This window comes from Elephas maximus, chromosome 1, assembly GCF_024166365.1.
Source record: "Elephas maximus indicus isolate mEleMax1 chromosome 1, mEleMax1 primary haplotype, whole genome shotgun sequence".
NCBI lineage: Eukaryota > Metazoa > Chordata > Mammalia > Proboscidea > Elephantidae > Elephas > Elephas maximus.
In genome coordinates, this window is record NC_064819.1 from 72,777,952 (window position 1) to 72,800,466 (window position 22,515).

The following is a 22,515-nucleotide window of genomic DNA, read 5'->3' on the forward strand; positions in this document are numbered from 1 at the left end:
CAATTCAAGGCATTGGTTCTAGGGGAGGTTCTTTCCTTCTCCGTAGCCCTGGGTTTCTGTGGTATTCCTTGGCTGCTTGTAGCTATGTGTCGCATGTCCTCGTCTTCCTTCTGTGTGTTTCTCTCCATGTTTGCTTTTCCATTTTATAAGACAACACTTGGAAGGGATCAGGTTTAGGACTGACACTCTTCAGTATGACCTCATTAACATAACAAAAGAAAAATCATATTTCCAAACAGGGTCGTATTTACAACTATAGGAGTTAGAACTTCTACTTTTGGAAGGCACAATTCAATCTATATCATCTTTCATAAAGCCCTAACAACTTTTAAGAGTACTCATTCCCCTAGAGCAATATCTCAAAGTATGCTAAAAATATTTGGAATTTTGCCAGATTGTTCCATGAAAAATGATAGCTCACTATAGTTTTGTTTTGCATTTCTATTATTATGAGTAGGTTTAGTAAGTTTCAGTGTTCGACAACAACTTATTTTTCTTTTCTGTAAGTTGTCTGTTCATATTCTTTGTCTATTTTTTCTACTGGGTCCAGTCTTCTTAACAACTATTTCCAAGTGATCTCTGTACATGAAAACTGCACTCGTCATTTCCTGCAAATTGAACCATATGCATATTTTCCTCCAGGCACTAAAATTATATCGACTCAATACAATAACAATGAATATGTATGAAAATTGATGAGTATATAGGGAAAATTCATAGATGTGGACAACCTCCAGATATCAGTCTGGGTCTTGATGCGTATTCATGAGGGCCTGTGTCTCACCTCATCTCTGGTTTTCAGAGTGGGATCTTGTCTGCCCTGCCATTCATATCTGGCTTCATCTGCATTATTCTCGGAGGTCTATTGGCAGATTTTCTCCTTTCCAGAAAAATTCTCAGACTCATCACCATAAGGAAACTCTTCACTGCCATAGGTAAGGAGGGAGCCAATTAGAAGGGTGGATGTGGAATACTCAGAGAAGCTACCTGTTTACTCTGTGTCTGTCCTCCTCTCCAGGAGTTCTTCTCCCGTCTGTGCTCATGGTGTCCCTGTACTGGGTCAGATCCAGCGTCAGCATCACTGTGACCTTACTAGTGCTCTCTCCTGGCTTCAGCAGCCTCTGTGACTCAGGAGCCCTTATTAACATCTTGGATATTGCTCCTCAGTAAGGAACCCTTTGTCTCATCCTCATAGAAACTCAGTACACTTCAAGCTGCTCTGATATACAGTAATATGTGACATGAGAAACAGAGAGAAACAAATCCCTGTTGAGGAATGTGGCAGTTACATAGGGTTGGATAAATAAAAGGACCTATGAGACTCCATAGCATATGCTCACATAAGGCTTTAATAAGGTAATGGATATGGTATGGAGAAAGAAAATGCAAGTGAGGATCAGAGATGACTGAACTTCTATATGTAGCTCCCAAAGTCCTTTCACAATCACACAGAACACGCTTCATCTTCAGATAGTGACCCGCTGAGATAGCTGGGAGAGACCCTTGTCTGAGGAGAACCATCGTCTCACTCAACGAAGGTCTTTTATACCTAAAAAAAAAAAAAGCCTGCAAAATCAGGCTTAATAGCAGAAACCAAGAGAACATACAAACCAGGTGAAAACCATTAATCTGTACATTTTCTATAAATAATGTCGACAGGTTAGTACTGGCTGCCCCTTCAAAGTCTTACATCTAGCCCAGGATTATATTGATAACTACTCAGTCCATTTCAGGAGCCCTGGTAACATAGTGGTTAACTTTGGCTGCTAAACTGAAAGATCAGTGGTTTTAACCCACCAGGTGCTCTGCAGGAGAAAGATGTGGAAGTCTGCTTTTGCAAAGATTTACAGCCTTGGAAATCCTATGGGGCAGTTCTACTCTGTCCTATAGGGTTACTATGAGTCAGAATCGGTTTGACGGCAACGAGTCAGTCCATTTTATTTAGGTTTGGTCAAGGGTCAGCACAAGTCCAGGCATCCCCAGAGATAAGTACACAGACCATCTGAGATGAACACTTTGCTCACAGGAGAATGTTTCTCTAATTCCCTTTCTTTCTCACAGATACACAGGCTTTCTCAAGGGACTATCGAAAGTTTTTGCACAAATAGCTGGTGCCATCTCTCCCACCGTTGCTGGATTTTTCATCAGTCAGGTGAGGTCATATGTTGTGATGAAAATATTTATGAAAGAAACCATAAAGAGTGTGTGCAAGATCTGTAGAGGTCATGAGGAGACATCAGAGTAAGGGTATTTTTACTCTTTCCTCAAAGTAACTCTACTTGAAGCTGAAGGGTCCCAAGAACCCCAAATGCCGTCATTCCCACTCTAGACTCTGTCATGTAGGGACATTTGCATATATCAGGGTGTAGAGAGAGGAGGACTGCTCAATGTTATGAGTTCCTATTTTCTGAGTTCTTACAATTACTTAGGGATTTCCTGGGATGTGGGACTATCAGTGCTAAAACTTTGAAAATTTCAGGCAAAACAGTACTACTTGGTCAACTACGTAGGAACCCAACAAATATTGACAGAGTGGATGAGTGAGATGCTGTATAAATGACAGTGAAGGAGCACCCTACACCTCCCATTTATGCCCATGAATAGTTAGGCAGAAAATCCTCTGACCAGTATTGCTTGCATGGTGCTTTTATATTTGCAGAGACTTCCAGGCTAGAAGCTACATTTAAAGCAAACCAAACCCATCTTTGTCGAGTCTATTCTGACCCAGGAAACCCTGGTGATGTTGTGGTTAAGTGTTATGGGTGCTAATCAAAAGGTTGGCACTTTGAATCTACCAGGTGCTCCTTGGAAACTCTATGGAGCAGTTCTGCTCTGTCCTATAGGGTCGCTATGAGTTGAAATCTACTTGACAGCAATGAATATGGCTTTTATTTTGACCCATGGTGATGCCTGTGTGTCAGAGTACAACTGTGCTCCAAAGGGTTTTCAGTGGCTGATTTTTCAGAAGTAGATCTCCAGGCCTTTATTCCAAGGTGCCTCTGAGTGGACTCAAAATGGCAACCTTTCAGTTACCAGCCAAGAGCGTTAACTGTGTGCATCATAAAGGGACTTTAAACTGTATTTACAGTAGTTATAGTAAACAAATTCACCCGATGGCTTGAATCTATTCTAAAAATTTTTTATTCATATGGACTTTACGTGAAGAAAGATGCCTATGACATTCACGTGAACATTCTTCCTTAAGGTTCAAGTAGATTTTCATAAGCCAGCCATGAAAATTAATGGAGAATAACAAAGAAAAAGCCATCTTTATGATACCAAGTCTTTTCTTTCTTTCTTTCTTTTTTTTTTTTGTTCTATTGCTTCAGTTCCTTTCCAGCCACTGACTAACACAATGTCAGGAAATGGCTTCCTAAAATAGAAATTCCCAAATTAATCTTGTGTCCTAATCATTCATTCATCCCATATATATGTATTAGGCTTTAGCATGAACCAAGTAAATGCTACCTAAGGAAATAAAACAAACAAAAGCTCTTTTCCTGATGAAGCTTATGTTGTAGGAAAGAAATTGACAGAAAACCAATGTAATAAGTAAATTTTGGTACATCGGGTGGTGGTAAATGGTAAGAGAAGAATAAAACTGAAAATGGGAATAGGACACATAAGAGGTGAGTGAAGTTTCAATTTTAAATAGGGTGGTTAAAGAACAGTGGATCGAGAAGGTAACATTTAAGCAAGGAACCGCTTGAGTGAGATTCTGAAGGTGATTGATGGGTGTCTGGGTGAAGAATGTTCCACCAGAGGGAATAAATAGCCAGCGCGATGGCCTTAAGACAGAGAAAAAACAAAAAAAAAATTTCTGTCAAGTTGATTCAGACTCATAGAGACCCTATAGGACAGAGTAGAGCTGCCCATAGGGTTTCTGGTGGATTTGAACTGCCAACCTTTTGGTTAGCAGCCGATCTCTTAAGCACTGCATCACCAGGGCTCCAGCCTGGCATATCCAGGAACAACCAGGAAGCCCACAGAGGCTGGAGTAGAGTTGGGGGAGCTAAAGCCTTTATGAGTCATGAGGGAAAAGAATAGGTGAGAGTTAATGACTTGTAGTTTCCTGCCTCCAGGATGCAGAGTTGGGTTGGAGAAATATCTTCTTGCTTTCTGCTGCCATCAACGCATTGGGCCTGGCCTTCTACCTCATCTTCGGCCAAGCAGAAATCCAGGACTGGGCTAAAGAGCAGACAGTTACCCACTTCTGAGCTAACGGAGTGATGCATTAGTTCCAGATGATTACTGGTTCCTTGTTTTCCCTCATGGATTCCTCTTCTGTGCCTGCTTGAGTGATTAGACATTCAATATTAATTGGTTTTGTTTCCAGTGTCTTCTCAGAGACCTTGGCTATTGTAACGCTGAAGACTCTGCCTGGAGATTTTACAGGGAAATAAAAGGCTACTTATTTAACTCAGAGCTCCTGAAGTTATAGGCGTGTCTGAATTTCTCCACGTTCTTTACTCCTTCCACTGTTATCCTGGTAGAAGTATCAGGATTTGGAGGAGAATTTCTCACCAAAGCAAAAGAAGAAACCGGAATCAAGGGAGTGAAAACTGACAGTCGTAACGGGAGTTGTGTGTGTCCAAACACCCGGAAGATGAACCTGTGGGGCTGCCATGAAGAAGAAATCCTGAAACTATAGAAACCTTTATGCATATAACTCGCATCCTGGGCCAGGAGGCCACAGCAGTCAAAGTCACCCTAGCATCAACTGGGGAAGAATATAGGGTCACTTTGAAGCTTGGCATGGGCAGAATGCCTGGCTGAAAAATGCCAAAGAGGAGAAGATAATAAAGATAGAATTCATTAAAACGAGAAGGAACATCCTGTAACTGACGTGGGGGAGCAAAGCAGACTATATCTGACAACTATGTATTGCTTTCTATGGTTCCTAGCTTTGGAATCACATCTTTCTCTCTGATATCTTTAGGGATTGGAAACTTTCTGGAGTCCATCCTTTCACAGTGGCCTTCTGTTATGGCTGTATTGATCTCTGCCCAACACCTGGCTTGTGGATCTGTGCTGAGCTCCTGCACTTTTGTAAAAGGACACTGCCCTGTTTCTCTTCTATCCCCTCAAGCATTTGTTTATGCTGTCACTTCTGCTTTGTATGCCCTTCTTCTGCTCCTCTGACTTTGGAATCCTACCCACCATAAAGTGAGCCTCATTCAAAGTTCACCCCTTTTACCTACCAGGTCGTTCTAAATTATATGCAAGGCCCATGTTGCTGTGACTTCACAGCAAAAGTTAAGAGATTGTGCATGGTGTGTCTTCTTCCACTGACCTCCTGTATGGGCAGCATGGGGACCAGTAAGGGGAGAAGAAACATTCAAGCATTAAAGTGAACACTAATGAACACATACCATGGGGCAAGGCAGAGACCAAGTCAAATATAGCTTTCAGGGAGCGCAACATCTTGATAGGGCAGATGATTTTAATTAACGTATCACAGAAATGAATGACAACTGTGGAAAATGAAATGGCTTGTGGTCTACCAGGCTATGAGAGTGAATGATAATGGCATATGCACAGGACTGAGGGTTGAGGGAGGACACCATTCAGAGTTTCAGTGGACCTGTATCTGAAGGACAACTGTTGACTGGTTCAGGAGGCAGATGGGGAGAACATTCTAGTAAGAGGGAACAGCAAAAGTAAATGTCCAATGGCAAGAAGGAGCAAACAGGTGTGGGTAGAACACAGAAAGTGAGGTCAGTATGGTTTTTGAGGAGGATAGAGAAGCATTTAATGGCAAGAGCACATATAGCCCTGTGGCCCCAGTGAGCTCATCTGTATTTTCTTAAAAGCAATGAGTAGTGTTTTAGTGGGAGAAGGTCTAATCAGGGTTGTATTTTCCAAAGGTTGCCCTTGCTGCATGAGAGGAATAGGAATAGGAGGTGACTGTGTAGTCCAGCAGAGAGGGATGACCCCTGGTATGAGGATGTAGGGGTGGCGAGAGATGGTTGCATCATTTGATTTAGGAGATAAACCTGACAAGACTCTGATACAAAGTGAGTCAGTAGGAGATGTTCAGGGCTGGAACTCAATATTGTGGCTTCTGAACCAGTGAGTGCTCTTTCTCCTGTCCATGCTCCATCTCTGTAAGAATCCTCTTCAAAACAAAAACCAAAAACACAAACTCATTGCCACAGAGTCGATTCTGACTCACAGCAGAATTTAAATGCGTCATTGGCTCTTATCTGTAGAGCCTTAAGGAGGAGTTGTGAAGAAATACTTTAAATACACAAACACATTAAAAAGTCAAGATCACTGGGAAGACTTTAGAAGGTTTGTAAACCAGGAAGTAACATGATTATACTTACATTTTAAACCTGCTGCTTCCTATGTGGGGAACTGAAGGAGAGAGAGTAGAAACAGTGGGACCAACTTGGGGGTCTATGTTATTTACCCAGGTGATAGATGATTGTGTTAGGAATGTAGGAAATGAAAAATAATGGTATTTGGGGAAAGGTTGGAAGGTACAACTCACAGAACATGCTGGTGAAATGAATGGTGAGTCCTGAGGGAAATTATAAAATCAAAGAGAACTCCAAGATTTGTGGTCAGATTAGCTGGAGAAGCCAGTATAAGTGAGATGGGGAAGCCTGGGGCAGCAGTGACTTGGAGGTTGGATCCAGGAGTTCTAGTTGTGGCCATGTGAAGGCTGAGATAGTTGTTGAATATTCAAGTAGAGATGAAGGCAGCTGATGTCACCAGTTTGGAGCTCAGGGAAGAGGTCAGAGAGTAGACTTGTAAGGAAATGAGACCAGCTGGGATAACCCTGGGAGTGAGTTTATTAGAGAAGAGCTTCAAGGTCAGAATCCTAGGGTACACCAAAATTCAGAGGTCAGGGAAAAGATGAGGGTTCAGAAAAAAAAAAAATTGAGAAAGACAAATAGGCATGAGAAAAATCAGCCTAGAGTTGTGTGCCCATCCTGGGGAAACAAGGCATCAAGAGGGAGCGTCAAGTGTTGACAGAAAAAGCCTGGGAAGTGACTGCTGGATTTGCTAGCACCAAGTTGTTGCCCCTTTTGACAGGCACTCAACCTGGTCAAGTGGTAGGGGCAAAGGTCTGTTGGGAGTGAGTTCAGCAGAGAATTGGAGGTGATGAAACAGGCTACAAAAAAAAAAACCTGTGCATAAATCTTCTGAAATCTTTTGTTTCAAAAAGGACCCGAATTACAGGGTTGTTATTTTCACAGAAAACTTAATGTAAATATTTATATTCATAAAACTACAAAAATCATTCAATTAAACAAAATATATTAAATTTACACTCTGTAGGTAGCTCAAGCCTATTAAATAAGGAAATGGTTGTGGGAAGACCCAAAACATAGTAGCTATAACCCATTTTCATGAAGATGGTAATAACCCATTTCCACGAAGATGACAATAACCCTGACAGACCCCTGAAAATGACAAGGGCTGTAACCAAAGGGCAGGTGGTACTGGGTTCCAGTACAAAGGAGACCTCAATTCAGATTGGAGGTGAGGGGAGTTGTACATGACCTCTGAGCTAAACCTGAAGGATGAAGAAGATTTTAATGAGCTTGATCTGTTTATTGGTGAAAAAGTAGAAGTAAAGTTGAAAATTAAACAATTAATCCAATAAAATCCTCCCATTTGTTAACATCACAAATAAAGGCTTAGGGTGATCATCTACCTCCTGGGGATTATAAAATTGTAATACACTGAGAGAAATTTATGGGACAGGAATGAGGACCCTGCACTTCTCCCTCAGGTTAGCCGTCATCTTTTCTCTTACCGTTCTGCTTCAGAGATGTGGGAATGGCTGCCTTTTCCCAGAGAGAGCAGCTGAATTTGCTATTTTGTGATTGTGGGGGTGGGGAAGAGAACTTCTCTTTCCTGAGATAATCGTGAAAAGTGAAAGAGGATGTCGCCTTTTCCTAAAAGAAACAGGAGCCTCATTATCCAGGGAATGAAATGCCTCCAACAGGGTAGCTGCAGAGGGAGAGGCTGAATAACTGGAAGGATCTGGAGGCCAATCGCCCATTTAAAAGGGTACTTTTAAGGGTTAATATTATGTAAATATTAGAAATAAACCAGACAATCTGCAGTTTATGATTCGTATATTGGGGTTCATTAATTTTAAAAAGTGCTAATCAAATCTATGATGAAACAAGAAACGTAAATGCTGAATTCCGGCACAGGAAGATTTTAATCAGGGTTGAAAGGTCACATTGATTAAAACAAGTCAGGCCCTCTAAAATTTCCCTGACCTCTAAATGGGGAAAATAAAGTAAAAGACATTGCAAACGCCTTTAGGAAGTAGTAAATGAGATGAAGAGTTTGGGGCAGACAACTTTTACTTGGGAGCTGTGAAAGCGAGCCCTGAGCTGTTTCTCTTATGGAAAAAAAATTTTCAATGTGGAGGCCAGATAGAAATGACAGCTGAGCTATTAGTAACTTTGCCCAGCAACTTAAGTCCCGCTGTACAGCGAATTGCTTCCTAAGGGAACAGACAGAGAAATGGTCTTGGCACCAAAAACTGATATAAGAATGGCTGGCCTCATTTTTTGCTGGTTCTTGCTTATTTAGCCAGCTTTCAAATAAATAGATAAAGCTGATGATTTCCAAATTTGTATTTCCAACTAGACCACCTCTGTCCCAAGCTACAGACTCATAACACAATGCCTATTTGGCAATCTTCCGTTCTGGGTCTAACAGGCATCAAAAAGCCAACGTGTCCAAAACAAGAATTTTGCCTTTACTCTAGAAATAGAGAACAAGAGATTTTATTTCACCAACAACCCCTGCCTCATCCTTACTTCCCTTTATAATCCCATAATGCCTCTGATCATTTTAGATAGTAAAAAGTCTTCTTATTATTTTTAGACTCCAAATAATCTCATTTTATAGTTAATAGGTTCAGTCCAATGAATTGTAGAAAACTCCAAACTTTATCTCAAATGAAAGGTTCTCACCTCTTCTAGCTTGTCTTTGGAAAAGGAGGAGTTGTTTGGTGTGGCTTCTTTTTCCCCACTCACTCATCTGTTCCCTTTACTCTTGCTAAATGAGGCTTCTGATCCTTCTAGGGCTGGTGGCAGGGAGATAGAGGAGAGTCAGGGGCAGGAAGTGTCTCTTGCCTGGAACTCTCTTGATCTGGCATTGGTACTTCCTGGGCTGGATGGATTAATGTTTTTCTTGATGTCTTGGACTTTTTTAAAAATGTTTTGAGTCCATGTTTTATTTCTTCAAATACTTTAGCTTGTTTATACTATGTTTTTGTCAGTATCTTCTACGTAAGGAAGTTCTCAGCAGAATAATCATGTTGTGTATTGCGTCAGAGGACTTACTTCTGAAGGATCACTCCTGTGTTTATAATTTTGGATTTGAGCTCTTGTTACTTGGAGTTTTATCTACAGTAATTCTATGTGGTCAGCGTTGAGCAAACCAACCTATATCCAATTCTTAGGTCAGTTTATCAGTTGGGGAGAAGTTCTCTGACAATGCAGATAGTGCAAATTCCAGTACTGACTCCTCTTAATATGGTTATGAATTGTCAGAATTTCAAAGGGAAGCTCTTTATTTTCACACCAGAGCTCAGCACAAGATAGATGAGAGTCATTGCCATCTCACTGTTGCAATAGGCAGAGCCCATTGAACTAAGTATAAAGCCCTTTCAGTTTTCTGGGTCTATGTTAAGATCTCTATTATTATTCTCTACCTGGCCTGGGCTTCACCCTTCACTGCTAGAGGAGCCTAGATCCCAAGTCCCTGCATTACTGAAATTGATGCATCTCTAACTCCCAAACCCAGGGCCACCAAAGAATTAACTGATGCCTTAGACTTTTCATTTCAACCATGGAGAGATGTCTTACTATCTTAGTAGCTATCATTTAGAAGAAGGTTTACTATATTTAATCTAGTATACCTAGGTGTTTATAATAGATGATTTTTCAGGTATTTTCATCCACTGGAATCTTCCAAATAAATTTTCAATAAGTTTGTTGTTAAGTTTTATAATCCCGTTGATAATGATTCCAGTTGAAAGACATGAGAACACAGAGCTGGAAAGAATTTATAGTACAGGCAAGATCCCTTATTTTAGAGACAAAGAGACTAAGCCCCAGAGCAACCGTGACCTTCCCAAGGTCGCGTAATTCTTTACTGATAGGACCAGGATGACCAGCCAGGTCCCCTGAACTCTAGAACTTTTCTTACCAAACTGAATTTGCTCCAAATTTCCAGGTAAGTCTCATATGAAATATAGGACACTTCGCTCTGTATTTACTTCCTTCTGCATTCTTTTATTTTAGTAGGTAAATGCTAGGCCCTGGGAGAAGAGAACCAAAATGTCTACTGCAGCTGAAATCAATACCGCAGAAGGTGGGATTTCCAACGATGGTAATTTACATGTGACTCAACCTGAAAACTCCAGGAAAGGTAAAATCATGCAGGTGTCTTGTCCTGGATGACACTGAGATCCATGTTACCTCAACTACCCTTTCGGTGCTACACATCTTCTTGCTACCACCAGTGCCAAGAATGCTATAGAACTATAAAGGATATAAAGCAAATTAAATCAAATAATTCATTAAAGATAGTCTCTTTATTAAGAACAAGAAGGGATCATTCCAAAAATGAAAAAAGAAAGGATAGTCAAATATTATCAGGAGCAATTAGATGAACTTAAATGAATTTTTTAATTCTCATCACAATGTGATGAGGTAGGCACATTATTATCCCAAATTTCCAGATAAGATACTGAGGCTATAGACAACTAAGGCCAAACAGCTGTAAGTAGAGCAGCAGGGATTGGAATCTAGGCATCTGGCAACACAATTGAAATACATTTGAAAAAAATCATATATTCTCATAAAAATATTAATGATAGCAATAAAAACAACAACAAAAAAAAAAACCCAAACCCGTTGCCATTGAGTCGATTCTGACTCATAGTGACCCTATAGGACAGAGTAGAATGGCCTCATAGAGTTTCCAAGGACAGCCTGGTGGATTTGAACTGCTGACCTGGGAGAGCTTAATATAATCAAAGTACATGGCACATCAATAACCCAGGGACAGTCTATCAACCTCTTCCAGCTGCTGTCACACTAAAGAATCTGGATTCAACCCCAGGGAAAGCCCTAAAGCTGCCATGGAACACTGACAAATTTTGTGCAAGCCTAGATTACAGTATCAAGATGAAGTCTGAATACTTCTCTAATTGAATCCTAGCCTAATGCTTACTCTGCTTACCTTTTGATTAGCACCTGAATTATACTTATTAAAAATCTAATATGATTCAGGGAGTGTACAAGGGACATAATATATATCCAAGGAGATTATATCCTTACTTCATGTCTATGACTGTAACCTAGTAGTAATCAGAATAAAACAAACAGATTTTAAAATTTAAGAGGGAATATAGATGTAGATGGAAGCCTGGTGGCACAGTGGTTAAGAGCTTGGCTGCTAACCAAAATGTTGGCAGTTCAAATTCACCAGCTGCTTCTTGGAAACTCTATGGGGCAGCTCTACTCTGTCCTATAGGGTCACTATGAGTCAGAATCGACTTGACGGTGATGGATATAGATACAGATATATATATGGAGAGAGCGTCCTGGTCATTTAATGGTTAAGCACTCAGCTAACTGGAAGGAGGTCGGTGGTTTGAACCCATGAGCTGCTCTTGCTCCTTGGGAGAAAAGACCTGGCAATGAGCTCCCATAAAGATTACAGCTTGGAAACTGTATTGGGTAGTTCTACTCTGCCATAGAGGGTTGCATCCTCTACAGTGATGAAAATCTCCACAAGTAAGTGTCATGGGTTTAATTCTATTTTCTCTTTACTTCTTCCTCACTTTTTTATTATCTTGCATACGATTGTTTCTATTTATAGGCTTCCTATACAGATTCTCCTGTATTTCAGATGGTTGGTTAATTGTGTCAGGTTAAGGGGAAAGATTGTGCTGGGCACATATTTAAGTTTTTTGATGAAACTGGTAGATTGGATGAACTGGAGAGAGGTAAAAGGAAGAAGAGCTCCCCATTATTGTTTGCCTTTCAGCACTCACAATAAAGACTGTCAACATTCTAACCAAAGATAAATAAACATGAGATCCTCTTTGTCCTTTAGGGCCCTGTGTATGACTGGAGTCCTGAAATTCAGGAAATTATCCTCAGCTCCCTCAACCATGCCTCTTTCTTAGCGCCAATCCCTACTGGCTACCTGGCTGGAATATTTGGAGCCAAGCATGTGATTGGTCCTGGCTTGTTCATTTCCTCAGTCCTGACTCTGTTCATTCCACTGGCAGCTGATACTGTAGTGACATTGCTCATTGTCATTCGGATTATCCAAGGCATAGCCCAGGTACCCAGCTGTTTTCTACATATGAGTGGTTCCAGAATTAATGCACACATCCAACAGTGAATCTTTTTTTTTTTTTTTCAGGTTATGGTGACAACAGGTTTTTATTCAATTTCGGTTAAATGGGCTCCTCCACGGGAAAGGAATCAACTCATTAGCATTGCTACATCAGGTGATTGATACCCTAATCCTCATTTTATATGCGCTGTCCAATAATACTCTGCCCTGGTATGTTAAGAGAACCAAATCTTGTACCCCAAATACTCTGTCTCCATAGTTTTTGCTATAAACCATTAACTTATACTCTCTTTCTTGGTCATAACAGAATGCTTACTCTGTGTCAAACCTTTGTTTACACGTACACGTTACATATGTATTAGTTTACACATAATAAGCTTTGCACATATTATTTCAATTTAGCCTCAGAATAATCTTTTGAGGCAGCTATCTGTAATTATTCCCATTTCACATGTAAGGAAATTGAAACACAAAGAGATTAATAACTTGTCAAAGATCACACAATTACCGAATGAAGGAGCAGAATTTGAACATATGTACCTGGGTTTAAAGCTCATACTTGTAATCACTATGGAACTCAGCTTTGTTAAAGAGTCAGTCAGTAGGAAGCACACAGAGTCCCAAACCTGGATGTCTCACCTAGAAGATGCTTGCATCTTGTGTTCAGGGATAATTCTGGGACCCTTCATTGTCTTTGCTGTTGGGGGTTTCCTCCGCCAGATGATAGGATGGCCTTATATCTTCTATATCTTTGGTGAGTGTTAATTTTCATATTTCAAAATTTTATTTGATGATAGAGAATGCTGGCATGATTTTTTTTTTTTTTTTTTTTTACGGGGGTTGGGAAAGGAGGATAAGTTAGCCACGGTTAACCAAATCTTGTTAGATATGGATATATACCTAGTGAATGTTGATAATGGTCAGAGTTAATCATGTGGTGAGTCTTGCTGACTTCCAAAACAACAATTAAATTCAGTAGCCTGAGTGCCTAGCTAGAGTAAGCCTTATGATTTTAAGGACATTATAACATTATTTCCTGCTTCGAAATTGAACCCACAAGGATACAGTGCAATTTTTTTCATAAGGTGTGGAAAATGTTATCTTGGAAGGATTATACCTTAAATTATGCTAATTTATGTAAATCCTTCTTTTTAAAATTGCCAACTTTACAACAACCAGCATATCATAGGAACATGATCTAATCAGAGGTAAAATACTGATCGTAGAGAGTGGAGAATAAACCAGTAGAGGCTGCAGGACAGGTCAGACCTACATAACTCTCAGAAGTGAGCATAGTACCCAGAGAGATGCTCAGAAATGTCCAAAAGACACATGAAATGTTCCTGAGAAAATATTCTGCTACTTCACAAACTTAACTTTTATTCAGACCTGATTAGATCCTTCCAGTTGCTCTCAGCTATAGTTTGTTTGTTTGATTTTGAAACCTTTTATGTTTGAAGTCCCATTTGCAAATTGATTCCTTAGAGTAAGTCCCAGTCTTGTTTTCATTAGTGGCTAGTTCTCTCGGCTCCTGTGTTAGATTCTTATAACACAGGTCAACATATTCATCAGAAAAAAAAAGTAAAATGTGATTACTATAGCACATTCAACTTCAAAGACTCTGCCACAGAAACTTCACAAACCAACCAAAACCAAACCCAGTGTCATCGAGACTCGACTCAGGGCATATGCAAATAATATTTACACACTGAAAGGTTTACTGTGCTATGGTTTTGAGAAACAATAAGCTGCATATAATTAACAATAAATAACTAAATGTTTGTTGAATGGATACTAAAATTCCCCAAGCACGATAAGCAACATTGCTAATTTTCATCTAGTCTTCCTTTTTAGATTTAAAATCCTTTATAACAAGATTGTGTCTTCATAGCCTTATGTTTCCAAAATGCAGCATAATGCCTGGTGTATGGTGACTTGTCAGTGACATTTATGAGTAAATGTGTGACCCATAAGCCAACAAATGAGACAAGAACTCTTAACACTTTCTCAAAATCCTAAAAAGGGAATGTGAAGATAAGCCATATTTTCACTCAATCCTGATAATGTTGAGTTTCTCAACACTGTAATAATGTATGTATTAAAGGAAATTTCTTTGCTGAGGACTAACTTTAGATTATGTCTAGAAGTTGTCTAGGTAATCATTTGCACATAAAAGTGAGCTGCTAACTCTTAGGTGCTTTGAGCAAGGTAAGACAGCATAATGGAAAGATTCAACGATGAAAGGAATTCTGCAAAAGCATGAAAAGAAGGAGAGATGCTAACTGGTCCTTAAAAAGTGAGGATATTTGCAAACACAGAGGACAGGAACTTGTAAGAGTCAGCTATAGCCTGAATAATTGTGGCCTTCCAAAAGTCCCAAAACTCAGTGGTATAAAACAACAATGATACTTTTGTGGGATGTCTGAGCAGCTCTGCAACATGCATCTCTCAAATTCTTTGGACACAAGGTTAACTACAGTATGTTCTTCCCATCGAAATGGCCAAGACCCAAGAGGCCAAGCCAAAAAACTCACAAGGTCTAGGATCCTAATGGTTCTATGTCATTGTCAAAAGCATGTTACGTGACCAACACAAAAGTCAAGAGGTGGGGAACTACCTTTGACCTCTGATAGGGTCTTCCCAGGATTTAGATGCAAGGGTGGGGTGGGGGTGGGGTTGGTGGGGAAGAGAATTAGAAATCATTCTTTCAAGCAGAGGAGTCATCTCAGGACAGAGTCAAAATGACAGATGAACGCCAATGCAGTGTTCACTGGATCTTCTTTCCCTAGGTGGAATTGGCTGTGTCTGTTGCCTTCTTTGGCTTCCTCTTGCTTATGATGATCCCATGAATCATCCCTTTATCAGCACTGATGAGAAGACATACATCATGTCTTCACTTGCCCGACAGGTACATTGAGGGACTCCGCTGCCATTTGCCTCTGTGTCTGCCTGGATGTCTCTGACGTGAAGAGTGCAGTGGAGAGAAATCCTGTCTCTGATGAAGTGAATATTGACATGTACTCTCTTCCAGAATCGTTCTCCAGGCTGGTCTCTTCCCATTAAGGCTATGATCAAATCTGTATCACTTTGGGTCATTTTAATCTCATATATCTGTGAATCCTGGCCTTTTCATCTCATGACAACGTACACACCAACATACATTAACTCTGTACTTCAAGTTAACCTCAGAGATGTAAGTTCAGAGAAAGCTCTCTGTGGTCTTCTGCTTCAATATTTCATTGTCTAATCCTCCGTCTCTCCCGTAATCACAGAATCAGGGGCTTGAGCCCAAGGACCCTCAATTGGTTAATGCAACCGAAGTCACATAAATTCTGATTGATCTCAACGTGACTTGCTGCTTATTGGAACATGGTGTTATTTATGGTCCTAGGTCAGCTTGGTTATTTATAGAATGTTATATGTTTAAGGGGCATATGCAAAAATTTTATATTCAATCCCTTCAATATTTGTTAAACAAGGCACTCTGCTGGTAGCATACACATTAAAGGGTTAACAAAACAAATCCTGCCTTCCAGAGGCTTGTGACAGACTTAAACAAGATATGCTGAAAATAAGACATTAATAACAAGACATGAATTTCCAGTTAGGATTCATACTTAAATTGGTAAATAACTTTTTTAAAAAATATTGTATTCAAGTATAATATACATAAAAAAGTGTGCATATGTGTACAGTTCTCTGAATTTTCACAAAATGAACAGATTTTTGATTGGCTTAGTGGAGACTTTTAAGGCCTAGTGTATGTTACAAAAGCAGCAAAGAGTACACTAGGACACCGTGGCCTATTAATTTCACAAGTCCATGGAATCACTGTTACATTCTCATCCTTTATACTCAAAAAGTAGCTTTCTCATATTGACTGGACTCCTTTGGAGAAAGGTGCTAAGTGGCCAACAGAGAGCTGACCTGTGAGTGGTCAGAGTCTAGGGAGCTGACAGGGCCAGGATGCAAGCAGGATGGAAGTACTGAGGACAGAAAGCCCAAGGAAGGAGTGCCTGTGGATCTTCTGAAAGAAGGAGGAGAATAGCTTGAAGCAAGCAATGAAATCAGAAGCCCCAAGCCACAGAATCGGGGGAAAATGATGTCTAGAGAAGCAGGAAGTCAGGGCTGAGAGATAGACATCCTGAAGTTGGCTATTGGCAATAATTTGTCTCTTGTGTTAGGTCTAGAGGGCTCCCCACCATCAGAGTCCAAAGCTGAGGAGTGGAGGGTTGAGTTTGAATGGAAAGGCAAGGCAGAACCAGATGGTAGAGTATTCCGTGCTTAGAAGTCAAGGGGCCATCACTTTCCTGGTATTTCTGCATTAAGTCACACAAAGCTGATAGGTTTACTCACCTATGAAATGAATAGCTTGGAGCAGGTGATAGTTAAATTTTTTCCATTGTTTAGATTCTCCTCAATAATGGATGGTCATTTTTTTCATTGAGACTAAAATTTAACTTGCATTGTCTTCAAGAGAACTTTAATTTAGAGGTTGATCGTTAACCTATGCACAGGGCTCAACATTTTAAAAGCTACACAAAAAGGTATAAAACAAAACCCATTGCATCGAGTAGATTCCAACTCATAGCAACCCTATAGGACAGAGTAGAACTGCCCCATAGGGTTTCCAAGGAGCGCCTGGTGGATTCAAACTGCTGACCTTTTGGTTAGCAACTGTAGGTCTTAACCGGTATGCCACCAGGGTTTCCACAAAAAAAAAGGTATAGAAGGAAAATTCTTATTGCTACCTCTGTTCCCCATCTGCCCTTATCTCTTAGTCCAGATGACATGTAATTTTTTTTAGTAATCTATTATATTCTTACATTTTTTACATAAATACCAGCAAACATGAATTCATGTTCTTATTTTCCCAACTTATTTTACACAAAACATCATATGCAGTATGTACTGCTATGCTTTATTTATTAGTTTTTTGCCTCTTAAAATGCCTCAGAGATCTTTCATATCAGTACATGAGAACCTTCCCACTGAGTGATATTTGGGTCATTTCTAATTTTGAGCAATTCTGCAGTGAAAACCTTGTTCATTTGTCATTTTGCACTTGTGAAGCTTTCTCCAGAATAAATTTCTGCATATCACATTGGTAAGTCAAAGTGTATCTATTGTCAAATTGTCCTTTCTCTTAGTTACTTAACGCTGCCATAACAAAAATACCACAAGTGTGGGGCTTTAAACAATATAATAGATTGTCTCCCAAGTTTGGAGGCTAGAAGTCCAAATCAGTTTATAGGCTTTGTGGGAGGATCTTTCCTTCTCTGTTGCCCTGGGTGTTCCTTGGTGTTTTATGCTCCCTTGTGGCTGTATCTTCACATATCCTCTGTCTTTGCCCTGTGTATATCTCTCCATGTGCCTTTCTTCATTTTATAAGACACCACTCAGAAGGGATTAGTTTGGGACTCACCCTACTCAGTATGATGCCATTAGCATAACAAAAGGAAAGCTCTTTTTCTAAACTTGGTCATATTTACAGTTATGGGGGTAATAACTTTCACTTTTTTAAAAATATTTTTTAGGGGACCCAATTCAATACATAGCACCTCCATAAAAAAAAAAAAAATAGGGCACTGATAATTATTGGGAGAGTCTGTCTCCCTGTGACACCACGGAACATGCCCAAAATATTGGATCTTTGTTAATTTGTTCCATGAAAAATGAGATCTCGATATGGTTTTTACACTTCAGTTATTATAAGTAAGGTTGAGAGTACATTTTAATATATTTAGTAACCATTCATATTTGTTTTCTGTAAAATGTTCTATCATTTTTCTATTTTTATACTTGGTTTTGGTCTTTTCAATATCTATTTACTGAGGGTCTTTATATATGAAAAGTGCATTAGTCCTTTTCTGCAAATTCAGTCATATGCATATTTTCCCCTAGTCATTAAACTGTACTGATCCAATCAAATACTAATGGATTTGTATGAATAGTGTAAAGTACATAGAGAAAAGTCACAGATGTGGGCAATCAGTCCAGGCATCAGACTGGGTCATGGTGGGTGGGCTTTGAGGGCCAGCACCGTATCTTATGTCTGGTCCTCAGAGTGGGATCCTGTCTGCCCTGCCGTTTATAACCAGCTTTCTCTTCCTGATCCTTGGAGGTCTGTTGGCAAATTTTCTATTTTCCAGAAAAATCCTCAGCCTCATAACCATAAGGAAACTTTTCACTGCCATAGGTAAGGAGAGAGCCAGTTACAAGGGTGGACGTGGAACACTCAAAGAGAAGCCACGTATTCACTGTGTCTATCCTCTTCCCGCCTCCCCAGGAGTTCTCCTCCCGTCTATGCTCATGGTGTCCCTGTACTGGGTCAGATCCAGCACCAGCACCTCTGTGACCTTCTTGATACTGTTTCCTATCATCAGCAGCTTGAATAACTAAGGAGCCGTTGTTAACATCTTGGATACTGCTCCTTGGTAGGGATACCTTTGCCTCATCCTCACAGAAGCTCAGTTCGGTACCAAAAAAGCCCCAAACCCATTGCCGTTGGGTCGATTCTGACTCATGGAGACCCTAGGGGGCGGAGTAGAACTGCCCCATAGGGTTTCCAAGGAATGCCTGGTGGATTTGAACTGCCAATCTTTTGTTAGCAGTTGTAGCTCTTAACCACTATGCAACCAGGGTTTCCCAGTTCAATACAAGTAGCCCTAAACCTGCTCTGACACACAGACAAAATGTGACATATGCAACCCATCACAGGAAATGTCAACAGTAACCCTACATCCAAAAAATTTCTGGAAGGAACCTAAAGCTGGATAACCTTTGTAAACTTAGTTTCTCTGTGTGGAAACAAGAGTGGTCAGTGGCTTATAACACCACAGTGCCAAGACCACAGCAAAACTGAGGGCTGGAGGCGGGGAGATTCTCATGAATCTCTCTGCATGGGGAAATGCAGCAATTACACAGTGTTGGATAATTAATAGGACTCATGAGGCTCCACGGAGTGTGCTCATGTAAGGCTTCAATAAGGTAAAAATTATGGTAGAGTAGGAGAAAGTATACATAAAGATCGGAGATGACTGAGACTTCTATTTGTACCACTCAAAGTCCTTTCACAGGAACAGAGAACATACTTCATCTTCAGATAGTGAACAGCCAAGACACCTGGTCTCAGAGGAATCGTTTTCTCAACCAGTGAAATGCTTTGTCCCCCAAACAAGGTGCAAGATCAGGCTCAATAGCAGAAACCAAGAGAACATACCAGCCAGGTACAAACCATCAATCTGTTCATTCTCTATAAACGATGTAGACAAATTAGCACAGATTGCCCCTTGGAGGTCTCAGACACTAGGACAGGATTATATTAAACACTATTCACTCCATTTTATTCAGGTTTGTCCAAGGGTCAACACAACTCCTGGTATCCCTAGAGATAAGCACAGAGTTGCAACAGACCAGAGGACGTGAACCCTGTACTCACATGAGAGTGTTTTTCTATTTCTCTATCCCTCTCAGATACTTTCGCTTTCTCAAGGGACTAGCAAGTGTTTTTTCACAAATAGCTGGGAGCCATTTCTCCTACCACTGCTGGATTTTTCCTCAGTCAGGTGAGGTCATATGTTCTGGACAATATTAAGAAAAAACCGAAAGAGTATATATAGGATCTGTTGAGTTCACCTAGAGAATTTCAGACTAAGAAGATTTTCGTTCCCATCTCAATGTGGCTCAGCTCATAGCTGAAGAGTCTTGAATAAAAGCTCTCATTCCCACCCTTGGCACTGGTCGTGCAGGGAAATTTCCACATGCTCAAGGTATAGAACAAGGAGTGCTTAATTGTATGAGTTTTTTTTCTTTTTTTCCTCAGTTCTTATAAGATGAGCTTCTCATGGTAAGCACCAAGTTTTCTAACAATAATCTTGGCATTTCTCTTAAAGACTAGGGTGACCTACCATGATAGTTTGCCCAAAACTGAGGTGTTTCCTAAGATGCAGGGCTATTGGTGCTAAAACTTTGAAAGTTTCAGGCAAAACGAATTGATTTGGAACCCAACAAATACTGACAGAATGAATGAGTGAGATGTTGAGTAAATGACTGAGTGAAGGAACAACTTGAACCTCACATTTATGCCCATAAATGGTTAGGGCAGAAAGTCCTCTGATCAGCATGGCTTACATTGTATTTTTACATTTATAGAGACTTCCATGCTGGAAGCTGCAGGTAAATCAAATTCAACCCATTACTGTAGAGCCTATTCTGACTCATGGAGACCCCATGTGTGTCAGAGTAGAGCTGCACCCCATAGGATTTTTAATGGCTTATTTTTCAGAAGTAGATTACCAGGCCTCTCTTCTGAGTGCCTCTGGGTGGACTTTTGGTTGCCAGCTAAAACTGTTAACTGTTTGCACAACTCAGAGAATCCAAAACTATATTTAGAATTGTATAATTAAGAAATTCATCCAACACTGTGAAGATTTTCTAAAGAACTCTATTCTCACAGACTTTAAATGAAGAAAGATGCCTATGACATTCACATGAACATTCTTTCATAAGGTCCCTGTGGTTTTCCACGGATGATTCAGGAAAATGAATGGAGTTTAACAAAGAAAGCGTTGTCTTTATGACATCAAGTCCCTTCTTTTTTTTTCCTGAAGCTTCAATTTCCTTCTAAACATTGACTAACATACTGTTAGAAAATGGTTCTCTAATATACAAGTTCTCAAACTTATCTCCCATTGTTCATTAATTCATCCATCCATTCATTCAATAAATATGTATTAAACTTTAGCATAGTCCAAGCAAATGCTACCTAAGGAAATAAAACAAACAAAAGTTCTTGCCCTGATGAAGCTTATATTGTAGAAAAGAAATTGACAGAAAACATATGCAACGGTAAATTTTGGGTACATTGGGTGGTGGTAAGTGCTAAGAGAAGAATAAAACTGAAAATGGGACTAGGACACATAAGAGGTAAGTAAAGTTTCAATTTTAAATAGAGTGGTTAAAGAACAGCTGATCGAAAAGGTAACATCTAAGCAAGGCCCTAAAGGAAGTGAGGTGACAAACATAATAGCTATCTAGGTGAAGAGTGTTCCAGCAGAGTTGTAAATAATGTCCCTGGCATGTCCATGCACAACCAGGAAGCCCAAAGAGGCTGGAGCAGAGTCTTTATGAGCCATGAGAGACGAGAGCTGGGTGACAATTAATGACTTGTATTTTCCTGCCTCCAGGATTCAGAGTTGGGCTGGAGAAATGTCTTCTTGCTTTTGGCTGCTATCAACATTTCAGGCCTGGCCTTCTACCTCATCTTTGGCCAAGCAGAAGTGCAGGACTGGGCTAAAGAGCAAACAATCACACCCACTTCTGAGCAAGCCGAATTACGCATTCATTTCAGATGAGTAGTTGTTCCTTGCTTTCCCTCATGGGTTTCCCTTTTGTGCCTGCTTGAGTGATTAGATATTTAGCATGGATTGATTTTGTTTCCAGTGTTTTCTCAGAGACCTTGGCTATTGTAATGCTGAGAATTTCGCCTGGACATTTTAAGGGGAAAGAAAAGGCTACTTATTTAAGTTTGAGCTCCTGAAGGCGTAGGTGTATCTGAATTTCTTCGTTTTCTCCGCTCTCTCCACTGTTATTCTAGTAAAGGCATCAGGGGCTGGAGGAAAATTTCTCACCAAAGTAAAAGAGAAAGTCAGAATCACAGAAGTCAAAATTGAGAATCATAAGAGGACTTGTGTCCAAAACCCAGAAGATGAACTTATGGAGCTTTTATGAAAAGAAATTCTGAGACTGTAGAAACAATAGTGCCTATAAGTTGCAGTCCTGAGCCAGCAGAACAAAGCAGACATAGTCAGCCTCATATTAAGTATGGAGGAATATAGGGTCATTCTGAGGCTTGGCATGTGCAGAATGCCTGATTGAAAAATGTCAAGGAAGAGATGACAATATTGACAGAATCCATTATAATAACAGAAAGGAAGATCCTATAACTAATGTGGTGATAGCATACTAGACTGCTTTCTATGGCTCCTAGCTTTGGAATCAGAGTTGCCCCTATAATACCTGTAGTGCTTGGGCACTTCCTGGAGCACACCCCTTCATGGATGCCTTCTTTATGGCTATGTTGCCTTCTACCCAACATTTCTGTGCAGAAATCTCACATCTCAGTAAAAGTACGCTGCTCAGTTTCTGTCCTATCCC

The 22,515-nt window shown here is 40.1% G+C and overlaps 2 protein-coding genes and 1 pseudogene across 3 annotated transcripts in view; all 3 read left to right on the forward strand.

The window, feature by feature from the left end:
* The window catches only part of LOC126076565 (probable small intestine urate exporter), a 63,257-nt gene extending 58,870 nt beyond the window's left edge, over positions 1-4,387 (forward strand). For both annotated transcript variants that reach the window (XM_049885217.1, XM_049885223.1), the window contains 4 exons: positions 803-935; positions 1,019-1,166; positions 2,062-2,152; positions 4,083-4,387. In XM_049885217.1, the coding sequence (XP_049741174.1) occupies positions 803-935; positions 1,019-1,166; positions 2,062-2,152; positions 4,083-4,217 (507 nt within the window). In that variant the 3' untranslated portion in view covers positions 4,218-4,387. The remainder of the gene's footprint in view (positions 1-802; positions 936-1,018; positions 1,167-2,061; positions 2,153-4,082) is intronic.
* Positions 2,135-22,515, forward strand: part of LOC126076584 (probable small intestine urate exporter) — a 118,431-nt gene continuing 98,050 nt past the window's right edge. The window contains exon 1 of the mRNA XM_049885229.1: positions 2,135-2,152. The gene's annotated coding sequence lies outside the window, so the exon portion shown is untranslated. The remainder of the gene's footprint in view (positions 2,153-22,515) is intronic.
* Positions 7,511-21,806, forward strand: LOC126060432 (probable small intestine urate exporter; annotated as a pseudogene).